This window comes from Octopus sinensis, linkage group LG29 (assembly GCF_006345805.1).
Source record: "Octopus sinensis linkage group LG29, ASM634580v1, whole genome shotgun sequence".
In the NCBI taxonomy this organism is placed as follows: domain Eukaryota; kingdom Metazoa; phylum Mollusca; class Cephalopoda; order Octopoda; family Octopodidae; genus Octopus; species Octopus sinensis.
The window spans coordinates 15,768,660-15,780,544 of NC_043025.1; the positions used below are offsets into that span (position 1 = coordinate 15,768,660).

Here is an 11,885-nt window from a genome sequence, read left to right on the forward strand (position 1 = left end):
GGTTCCTCTCCAAATCCCCAACATCAACAGAGCCCTGACTGTTTGTCTTGATTTGTATCACCTAACAACAGAAGATGATGAAGATTTCACACACACATACCAGAGAACTCCATAAATACATAAATATACAAATATATATATATGCATATATATATACAGGAGCGGCTGTGTGGTAAGTAGCTTGTTTACCAACCACATGGTTCCGGGTTCAGTCCCACTGCGTGGCACCTTGGGCAAGTGTCTTCTACTATAGCCTTGGGCCGATCAAAGCCTTGTGAGTGGATTTGGTAGATGGAAACTGAAAGAAGCCCGTCGGATATATGTATATATATATATATATGTGTGTGTGTGTATGTTTGTGTGTCTGTGTTTGTCCCCCCACTATCACTTGACAACCTATGCTGGTGTGTTTATGTCCCCGTCACTTAGCGGTTCGGCAAGAGAGAACCGATGGAATAAGTACTAGGCTTAAAAAAGAATAAGTCCTGGGGTCGATTTGCTCGACTAAAGGTGGTGCTCCAGCATGGCCACCGTCAAATGACTGAAACAAGTAAAAGAGTATATCATGGCCTCTGCCCTTCCCTTGGATAACATCAGTGGCGTGGAGAGGAGAGGCTGGTATGCATGGGCATCTGCTGGTCTTCCATAAACAACCTTGCCTGGACTTGTGCCTGGGAGGGTAACTTTCTAGGTGCAATCCCACGGTCAGTCATGACCAAAGGGGGTCTCTGCATATATATATATATAAATTAGAAAAAAATCACCTTTTATCAATTCAAAATGGACAATTAAATTACGCCATCTAGAAAATTACATATAATAAAAATATTAAAATTAAATAATAGTTATCGCCATACTAATAATAATATACCGATGATTAAGTAAATTGCAAAATAATAAATAAAACGTATAAATTTGTATATATGGATTTGTAGTGGACTGTCGGTTGTGGTTGAATGTCTTCATAGTGTATTCTTCATTTGTTCTGATATTTTTCGTACCTTTCTTTAATTTATGGGGCTTAGATGTTTTTCGTATTTTTCATTAGTAAATAATTTTTGCGATTTTCATTGATAATTTATTCTGTTTACACTAAGACTTCACACGTTTAATTTTTATAAACACTAAGACCTTTATATTTTTCTACGTTTAAAATTCAGTTATATTATTTTCCTTCGACAAGCTAAGTAACGGTTTTTGCTTATAAATATTATTTGGCTTTTGAATTATATTGGGTTTGATTATTATTGTTATTATTATTGTTGTTGTTGAAATATTATTATTTTTATATATATTGATAGATATAAGTTATGATGGTTATTAATTATATCTATTTATTTAGAATACTTTATTATTTTTATAAAGGGACTTAACATATTACATATAATTTAATTTGAGAATTAGTTTTGTTAGACAATATATTATTTAATAATTAGGTAGTATATTTATTAAGTAGTATTACATTTAAGTAAATTAGTTTTTATATTAATTGATATTTGGTCAACTATATTATTGAGTGATATATTAAATCTATAGATATACATATATATTAATTATATAGTTAGTTTATATAATGGGTGTGTGTATATTTGAACCATTTCTTATTTTTGATTCCGGTATTTATGGCTTGTACTAGCATTGTGTATATTAATTAATTTTAAGGATTTTACTATTAATTGCTTAATGGATGTTAGACTGTATTTGGATGTTTATTAAATAAATATATTAATTAATAATTTGATTTAATGTATATAGTTTAAAGTGTTGTATTTAGTTTTCACTTAATGTATATTTTTTATCATATATATATATTTTAAAAGATTATTTACATATATTTATTAATTAATCATTTTATTATTGTAGTTATTTTTAACCTGATGAGTGGCTATATTTATATTGAAGTGATTTTACTACTACTACTATTATTTTTACTATTATCATTTCTTAAATATAGCCACGAAACATGTGTCGTTATTATACCAAATATATACATTTTATTTATTATTTTGCACATTACTTAATCATCGGTATATTTTTATCCTATATTTAATATTTCTATAATATGTAATTTTCTAGATGGTGTAACTTAATCGTTCATTCTGAATTGATAAAAGGTGTTTTTTTCTAATTTATATATATACACATTTTGTGAAATTTGATTTAGTATTTCTAAATTGAATTTTTCCCTGTAAGTTTGGAATAATATTCCCTCAAATTATTATTATATATATACATACATGTTGCTGAAAAGAGCTGAGTACGGAAATGGGCAAAAAGAGAAATGACCAATGGACCTAGTTATGGATTCCATTAGTTATTTACATTTTTATGCAGTGTTTTGGTTTTACAATCTCAATACTGTTGTGGTGGTCAGGTCTTTTCAGGGACATGTGTAACTAAAGAATTTCTACTCCCAAATTTAAAACCATTTTAAAGGGTATTTTTCTTTTCTTTCTTCTTCTTCTCATCCTCACACTGTCCTCACTTACCTCTGATCCAATTTCTCTCCACGGTAAAAGATTTGAGTGATGCTCGAATGGTCCCGCAAAGATAACCTTCAAGGAAAAAACAAGAATCAATAAATTAAAGCATAAATATACAAAACTGTAAATATAGGCACACGAATGGCTGTGTGGTAAGTACCAACTACACAGTGCCGGGTTCAATCCCACTGCATGGTACCTTGGACAAGTGTCTTCTAATACAGCCTTGGGCTGACCAAAGCTTTGTGAGGTATTTGGTAAAAGGAAACTGAAAGAAGCCCCGGTGTGTGTATATATATATATATATATACACACACATTGGGCTTCTTTCAGTTTCCACCTATCAAATCCACTCACAGGGCTTTGGTCAGTCCAAGGCTATGGTAGAGGGCACTTGCCCAAGGAGCCATGCAGTGGGACTGAACCCAGAACCATGTGGTTGGAAAGCAAGCTTCTTACCACACAGCCACACCTCATGTTTCAGTCATTGGACTGTGGCCATGCTGGGGCACTGCCTTGAAGAAATTTTAGTCGAATGAATTGACCCCAGTGCTTTCTTTTTTAGCCTGGTACTTATTCTATCAGTCACTTTTGCCAAACTGCTAAGTTACAGGGACATAAATACACCAACACCGGTTGTCAAGCAGCAGTAAGGGACAAACATTGACACAAGGACACACAGACATACATCATAACTTAGCAGTTCAGCAAAAAGAGACCTGCAGAATAAGTATCAGGCTTAAATAAAGAAGTATTGGCGTCGATTCATTCGGCTAAAATTTCTTCAAGTCAGTGCCCCAGCATGGCCACAGTCTAATGACTGAAACAAAAGATAAAAGATAAGACAAAAGATTGGCTTTCACACAATTTCTGTCTACCAATTCCACTCACAAGACTACAGAGAGACTTGCCCAAGGTGCCATGCAGTGGTCAGGAAGTTGCTTGTTCCTTCCCGAGCCATGCCTGGAGCTTAGGTGTTTCGCTCATAAACACACACATCGCCCGGTCTGAGATTCAAACCGGCGATCCCTTGATCACATGTCCGCTGTTGTTTGTTTGTTCCTTCTCGAGCCATGCCTGGCTCATAAGGGCCGGTTTCCTGGTTTCCTTGGCGCATAGGTTCCCCACCTGGATGGGACGCCTGTCCGTCGCAGGTGAGCTGCAAGGTGCTGGGGGAAAGAGTGAGAGAAAGTTGTGGCAAAAGAGTCAGCAGAAGTTCACCATAACCTTCTGCCGGAGCCGCATGGAGCTTAGGTGTTTCGCTCATAAACACACACACATCGCCCGGTCTGAGATTCGAACCCGCGATCTCTCAACCGCGAGTCCGCTGCTCTAACCACTAGGCCATGTGCCTCCACATACAAGACTATAGTAGGAGATATTGCCCAAGGTGCCATGCAGCGGTTGGGAAGTAAGTATCTTAACAAAATAAAATATAGAAAATACCAATAAAATTTTCTAAAAAAATTATAAGGACTTACAGGGGGTTCCTTAAGGTCCAGTGAGAAAATGAGTTTGTGAACGGCAGCGGTGGTACCACTACCCACGAATATGACAGCATCATGTTCGCTGGCGTTAGCAGCATTTCGTATGATATCTCTAGAATAAGAAATACAAACAGTATATTAATAATATAGGTTTGTGATTTTGCTTTATGTCTATTTTTCAATGCCTGCATGGGTTTGATCAGAGGTTCTCAAACTTTTGGGGCAACAACCCCACCCTTATGGCCACATAATACCCTCAGTGCCCCCACCCCTATTTTTATGTATAAATAAAATTTTACATTTTACCAATTTATATATACTATGAATAATTTAATATTTAATGTAATATTATATAATTTGTATACAATACTATAATAATATTATAAATTCATAAGCGTCCCCCAATGCCTCTTTTTTCTCTACCACCCCCCCTTAGACACCAGTACTCACCTAGACCCTCTCAATACCCACCGGGAGGAGGGGGCAGTAATGCCCACTTTGAAAACCTATGGGTTAGATGAAAACATATTACTGAGGCATTGTTTCACAGATGGATGCTCTTCCTGTCACTAACATTTATCCGTTTTTTCCCCCAAGTGAGGGAGTTTCCATTACACTTTACGTCCAAAGCTAAAAAAAGTATTTATCAACAGGTGTTTCTTATGTGCCACCGACACAGGTGCCATTTACACGTCACTGGCAACAGTCAAAGACAACAGTTTCATTTGGCTTAACAAGTCATCATTTAATGTCCATTTTCCATGCTGGATGGCTAAAAAGGAAGTGGCAAGGCCAGGGGCCACACCAGACTCCATAGTCTGTTTTGGCATGGTTTCTACATCTGGATGCCCTTCCTGATGCCAACCACTCAAGAATGTACTGGGTGCTTTTTATGTAGCTCCCGCACTGGTATCGATTCTGCTGTGGCAGATGGGCCTTCTTGAGTATAGCCAATGCCCCAGATATCTCGGTCCTTAATCATTTCCTTTTCATAAGGGTCAGTGTTTTGAGATTGGCCTTCCTTCAATACTTTGCCCCATGTCTTCCTGAGTTCTCCTCTTCCACAAGTTCCAAGTGGTCAGCACTTTGACAATGATATTTTGGCCTTTGTGTCCAACATCTTATGATCAGCAACAATTACAGAGCCAAGCAGACTTAAGCCAATCCAGCTCCTTAGTCCAGGGTGCTCAGTCACCAATCCGCAATATGGTCACATTAAATGGAGAGCAATTTTTTAATACATTTAAAAACAAAGAAAAGGCAGCTCAAATATCAGTAAAATATGGTGCTGTTGGCACATAGAAAGCACTCAATCCACTCAGTAATGTGGTTGGTATTAGGAAGGGCGGTGAGCTGGCAGAAACGTTAGCACGCCGGGCGAAATGCATAGCCGTATTTCGTCTGTCATTACGTTGTGAGTTCAAATTCCGCCAAGGTCAACTTTGCCTTTCATCCTTTCGGGGTCGATAAATTAAGTACCAGTTACGCACTGGGGTCGATGTAATCGACTTAATACCTATATCAGTCCTTGTTTGTCCCCTATGTGTTTGGCCCCTTGTGGGTAATAAAGAAATAGGTATTAGGAAGGGCATCCAGCCATAAAAAACCTGCTAAAACAGACAGAGAAGCCTGGTGCAGTCTCCTGTCTAACCAGCTTCTGCAAAACAGGCCAACCCATACCAGCATGGAAAACAGACATTAAATGATGATGATGATGATGATGATAAATGTAAAGAAAACAATGCTTTCATTAATAATAATAAAAAAACCCATAAAAATTATAATTTCCATTTCATCAATGTTCTACAATTCTCAGTAAATTTGGAAAGTGATTGATTCTCCAAGACGGTGGTGCCATAACTTACCTTGCTTCGTGTCGATACAAAGTGGTCTGCAGGGAGGTTATGCTGGTGGTAGTGTGAGTATTTCCATACTCTGGTAACACTTCATTCCTTATGTAGTCTTCAATGAAAGACAGAGCTCTGGAACGAAACAGAGAAGGCATCATCTTTCAATAACTTACTTTATTGGTCTCTTCTACTGAACTGCTAGGTGACAGGGACATAAGCAAACTAACAACAAACACAAAGACAAACGCTGGCAGAGTAAAGGAGCACTCTGTCGGTTATGACAACAAGGGTCCCAGCTGATATGGTTAACAGAACAGCTTGCTTGTGAAATTAACATACAAGCAGCTGAGTACTCCACAGACACTCTCTTTACTCTTTTAATTGTTTCAGTCATTTGACTGCGGCCATGCTGGAGCACCGCCTTTAGTCGAGCAAATAGACCCCGGGACTTATTCTTAGTAAGCCCAGTACTTTTTCTATCGGTCTTTTTTGCCGAACCGCTAAGTGATGGGGACATAAACACACCAGCATCAATTGTCAAGCAATGCTAGGGGGACAAACACAGACACACAAACACATACACACACATATATATATATACATATATACTTCGGGCTTCTTTCAGTTTCCGTCTACCAAATCCACTCACAAGGCATTGGTCGGCCCGAGGCTATAGCAGAAGACATTTGCCCAAGGTGCCACGCATGCGTGCGTGTGTTTGTGTGTTTGTGTTTGTCCCCCTAGCATTGCTTGACAACCGATGCTGGTGTGTTTATGTCCCCGTCACTTAGTGGTTTGGCAAAAGAGACCGATAGAATAAGTACTGGGCTTACAAAAGAATAAGTCCCGGGGTCGATTTGCTCGACTAAAGGCGGTGCTCCAGCATGGCCGCAGTCAAATGACTGAAACAAGTAAAAGAGTAAAGGAGATCATTTACATCCACTGGATCCCTAGAGATAGTACTTTGTGGAAGTTTTGAGCAAGTCCAGGAAAAGAATTCATCACAAATAGACAAAGGCACCTGCACCAGGAAAATGGAGTCCACGGTTCCATCCTGGTAACCAACCTCTTGACAAAGATGGGCATCAAATCTGTCCCTCGCCCTCCTTACAATCGGGGCCTTGCTCCCTGTGACTTTTGATTGTTCCACAAGTTAAAGGAGAACCTCAGGGGCAGCTGTTTTGAAGGCATGGAGAAGATGAAGGAGGTTGTTACAAGGGTCCTGGGCCCTTCCACTTTGAAGGTCTTCCATAGGGCCTTCACAAAGTGGCCGGAACACTACAAAACGTGCATTGAAATCAGAGGACCCTACGTTGAAGGGGATTAGAGTTTTGTACTTCTTCGAAATAAATAAATGTCAGGAAACTTCGGGAATGCATCTTGTGTGTGTGTGTGTCTGTTGATAGACAGACAGACAGATGGTCATGTGTGTGTGTGCGTGTCTGTAAGTTTCTCCTTGTCCTGACTGCACATGACAGCTGTAAACAAGAATCGCTGTAATGCAAGAGGTGCCCTTCATTTCCAATCTTCCACAAAAACATGTCTGGCCAAGGGGAAAGAGGTGAGGGTTGGTGACAGGAAGGGCATCCAGCCGTGGAAAACATCTGCTTCAACAAATTCCATCTGACCCATACAAACTCAGAAAACTATGATGGTGATGATGATGGTGGCGGGGCTTAAATATACTGATGTGTATGTGTGTGTGTGTGCGCGTGGACAGATGTGCATTCACTTACCTTCCGGATGCCACGTAATCCAAATAGAGAACTGAAAGGGAGAAAAGAAAAATGAGAGAGAAATAAAGAACACATTTAAATGATGATGATGATGGTGGTGGTGGTGGTTGTGTTGATAACAATGATGATAATGATGATCGTGATGATGATGATAGTGGTAGTGATGATAAGGCGGTGAGCTGGCAGAAACGTTAGCGCGCCGGGCGAAATGCTTAGAGGTATTTCGTCTGCCGTTACGTTCTGAGTTCAAATTCCGCCAAGGTCGACTTTGCCTTTCATCCTTTCAGGGTCAATAAATTAAGTACCAGTTACACACTGGGGTCGATGTAACCAACTTAATCCGTTTGTCTGTCCTTGTTTGTCCCCTCTGTGTTTAGCCCCTTGTGGGTAGTAAAGAAATAGATAGTGGTAGTAGTGGTGATGATGATGATGAAAACCAGAAAAAAAGAAAATACCTTCAAAACATTGGAACAGAACAAGACGGCAAGCTGAGAGAATCGTTAGCACAGCCAGGGCCAGTTTTTCCTTTCAAAACTAAGTACCAGTTAAATACTGGGGTCAATTTACACAACTTAGCTCCTACCCCAAAACTGCAAGCTCCATGCCAAAATTCAAAACCAGCCAGTTTTGAAACCACTACACTCAGGGAGTGGTTGGCATTAGGAAGGGCATCAAGCCGTAGGAACTTTGCCGGATCGGATTGGAGCCTGGCGCAGCCTCCCAGCTTCCCAGACCCCAGTCGAACCGTCCAACCCATGCCAGCATGGAAAACAGACATTAAATGATGATGATGATGATGATGATGATAAACTCGAAAAACCAACATGGCGCATCAATTTATTAGTTTATTCTTTTATTTGTTTCAGTCATTTGACTGCGGCCATGCTGGAGCACCACCTTTAGTCGAACAAATCGATTCCAGAACTTACCCTTTGTAAGCCTAGTACTTATTCTATCAGCCTCTTTTTGCCAAACTGCTAAGTTACGGGGATGTAAACACACCAGCATCGGTTGTCAAGCGATGTTGGGGGTACAAACACAGACACAAACATATATACACTTATATATATATACTCTCCCTATATATATATATATATATATATATATATAGGGAGAGTTTACGAAAAAACAAAAGATGAAGACAGGTGGTGTACAAAACAAACAGATGTATTAGTATAACGCTCAGGAATAGAAAAAGTCTTTTACGTTTCGAGCCTATGCTCTTCTACAGAAAGGGACACAGAAAAAACAAGGAGAGAAAAAAGATGTGTGTAGTGGCTACCGATCTATCATGGCGTCTCATGATATATATATATATATGTGTGTGTCTGTGTGTGCGTGTGTGTATACAATGGGCTTCTTTCAGTTTCCATATACCAAATCCACTCACAAGGCTTTGGTCGGCCTGAGGCTATAACAGAAAGCACATGCCCAAGATGTCATGCGGTGGGACTGAACCCAGAACCATGTGGTTGGGAAGCAAGCTTCTTACCATAGAGTTACTGTCATTGGAATGTGGCCATGCTGGGGCACTGCCTCTAGGGTTTAGTCAAACAAATTAACTCCAGTACTTTCTTTTTAAGTTTAGTCCTGTATTTAAAGCTGTGGATCTTTTCAGTTTGAACGGCAGTTTTTTCCCAGCGGTGTCATATGAAATTGTCACCCATAATTATGACCCTAGTATCGATCTATTGCATTTCAATCTGTTTTAGGGTTAGGGGTGGGCAGAAGGGTATCTTTTTTTCTTCACAAATCTAAATAAACCCAATCTGTTTCTTAAACGAGGGACATATTCATACGGCACAGAATATTTTCACCTCAATAGACATCATTGATTGGTTGAAATTACAGAAATTGAGATAAAAAAACAACAAATATCTTAGAAACTATAGAATTTTCTCAATAAAGCCAAGAGAAAAAGATGTTTTATAAACACATTCTACCAGTATACGAAGTTTAAAAGTGTTTAGTTACCTAGAAATTATTTTTTAAAAACTGCTGTTCAAACCGAAAAGATCCAAAGCTGTATATGTCTATGGTACCTCCACACTTAGAGTTTACATCACCATGTTGGAATGCTTATCTTGCTCGGCATATCAATCTCCTGGAAACTGTTCAGAAGCATGCAACCAAATGAATAGCCACCGTCAGGCATCTACCATTCTCAGAAGGTTTTGCTTCCTTGGGCTTTAAAGGCTCCAACATCTGACAACTGACTTGGTAGACACCTACAAGATTATCCACCATCTTTCCAAAAACCTTGGGCATCTTTTTTGAATTCCTTTTACCTAACGCTCATAGACACACAGCACCAATGACTTTTGGAAACTTCAATACATGTGTGTGTAGGAGCGAAGGATCAAGTTGTAGGAAGTTAGTGAGCTTCAACCAGTTCGTAGAAGATATAAAAAAAAATTTTTTAACTTTCAGAACAACAGTGGTTTCCTGGTGCAAAACGTTGTAAATTTGGTAAATTTTGCTATCGGATTTTTTTGCGTGAATCAAGTACCCTGATCTCCAATGCGCGGCAAACCCTTTATTTTACCGTGAACGTTTCCCGTATCGGAGTATGATAAGCTGAAAAAGGGGTACTACTAGCGAACAATGGTCCCGGTGCGCGCACACGCGCAGTGGCGCTAGCTAGTCGTGACTAGTCGATCCTTACTTTGTGTTATTTATTTTGTTTAAAAAAATTATTTACTTTGTGTAAAAAAAAATTATTTATTTTGTGTTTTATTTACTTTGCCAGGTAGTCGTTTTAGGATCGACTAGTCACGACTAGCTAGCGCGGATGCGCGACTGCGCGTGTGCGTGCACCAGGACCACTGTTCGCTAGTAGTACCGAAGAAAGGTTATTTGGCGTAACTTCGGTATAGGTACCGGATACATTTGAAGAAAGTGTTTTTTTTATATATATATGGGGTGTTAGGGGGTGGGAGAAAAGAGTTTCTGTTATCTTCAGAAATGTAAACAAAGCCACTTCCGGTACTTACGGTACCTATACCGAAGGATCGCCGGGTTATTTTATAGTTCACGGTTAGCAACAAGGGTTGTTGTATATGAGAATAAATATCCAAAAAATCGGAAATCCAGGCTACATATGTTTCACAGCTTGCGGAACCTCGGAAGTAATAATTATCCAAACGAGGGGTGGACCGCAAGCTACCCTTCAGACCAAGGATACCTCGATTACATATGAAATATACATTGTCCTTAGGGGGTCCCTTGGTAACTCGCAGCAGATTCCATCACACACACACACATACAAACATACACATGTAAGTGGCTGTGTGGTAAGTAGCTTCCTTACCAACCACATGGTTCCGGGTTCAGTCCCACTGCGTGGCATCTTGGGCAAGTGTCTTCTGCTATAGCTCCGGGCCGACCAATGCCTTGTGAGTGGATTTGGTAGACGGAAACTGAAAGAAGCCCATCGTATATATGTATATATATATATATATATATATATGTATGTGTTTGTGTGTCTGTGTTTGTCCCCCTAGCATTGCTTGACAACCGATGCTGGTGTGTTTACGTCCCCGTCACTTAGCGGTTCGGCAAAAGAGAACCGATAGAATAAGTACAGGGCTTACAAAAGAATAAGTCCCGGGGTCGATTTGCTTGACTAAAGGCGGTGCTCCAGCATGGCCGCAGTCAAATGACTGAAACAAGTAAAAGAGAGAGAAAGAGAGAGTAAGCATTCACACACACACAAAGTGGCATGTATATATATATATATATACCTTGTCTTTGACCATAGGGTCCAGTGAAGACGTTGCGGTCGAGGCTGTCCCTGATATTCTCCAATAATCGCGGTTTTGCGTCGTCTGAAAACATTTCGGTTTCGGTAACAACAACATGTGGCCGGAAGAAGTTTAACGGTGAACCGGTGTGCGGTGTCCGGGGGAAAATAGTCTCCACTGGTATATTAGGCCCTCTCTACCAGATTCCGATATTCTTTCGTTTTATGATCACAAAATGAAAGTGGATCTTTTCCTTTTGAACGGCACTTTTCAACACAATTTCTAGTTAACTAAACACTTTAAAACTTCGTATACTGGAATAATGTGTTTATAAAACATCATTTTTCTCTTGGCTTTCTTGAGAAAATTGTAATTTGTTTGTTTAACGTAGTTTAATTTTTCGAATTTTAACCAATCCTATGCTCTCTTTTGAGCTAAAATCATTTGCTGCGAATAAAACTGAGACAACATCATACACACGCAGTGAGGATATTTAGCTCAGGTTTGTGGGGCATGCATCGTTACTTCAAGCATTTGTCTGGATGTGCTCATGTCATCCTGGTCCGGACAGTGTCCCAGTCAGTTC

General features: G+C 39.5%; 1 protein-coding gene across 2 annotated transcripts in view; it reads right to left on the reverse strand.

Annotated features, from left to right (window-relative positions):
• LOC115226226 overlaps positions 1 to 11,457 on the reverse strand; it is a 51,098-nt gene extending 39,641 nt beyond the window's left edge. For both annotated transcript variants that reach the window (XM_029797249.2, XM_036514814.1), the window contains exons 1-6: positions 11,300 to 11,457; positions 7,557 to 7,587; positions 5,836 to 5,952; positions 3,965 to 4,082; positions 2,490 to 2,555; positions 1 to 61 (exon numbers count right to left, since the gene is read on the reverse strand). The exon at positions 1 to 61 is cut by the window's left edge and continues 5 nt beyond it. In XM_029797249.2, coding sequence (XP_029653109.1) covers positions 1 to 61; positions 2,490 to 2,555; positions 3,965 to 4,082; positions 5,836 to 5,952; positions 7,557 to 7,587; positions 11,300 to 11,393 — 487 coding nt within the window. In that variant the 5' untranslated portion in view covers positions 11,394 to 11,457. The remainder of the gene's footprint in view (positions 62 to 2,489; positions 2,556 to 3,964; positions 4,083 to 5,835; positions 5,953 to 7,556; positions 7,588 to 11,299) is intronic.
• Positions 11,458 to 11,885: the final 428 nt, after the last annotated feature.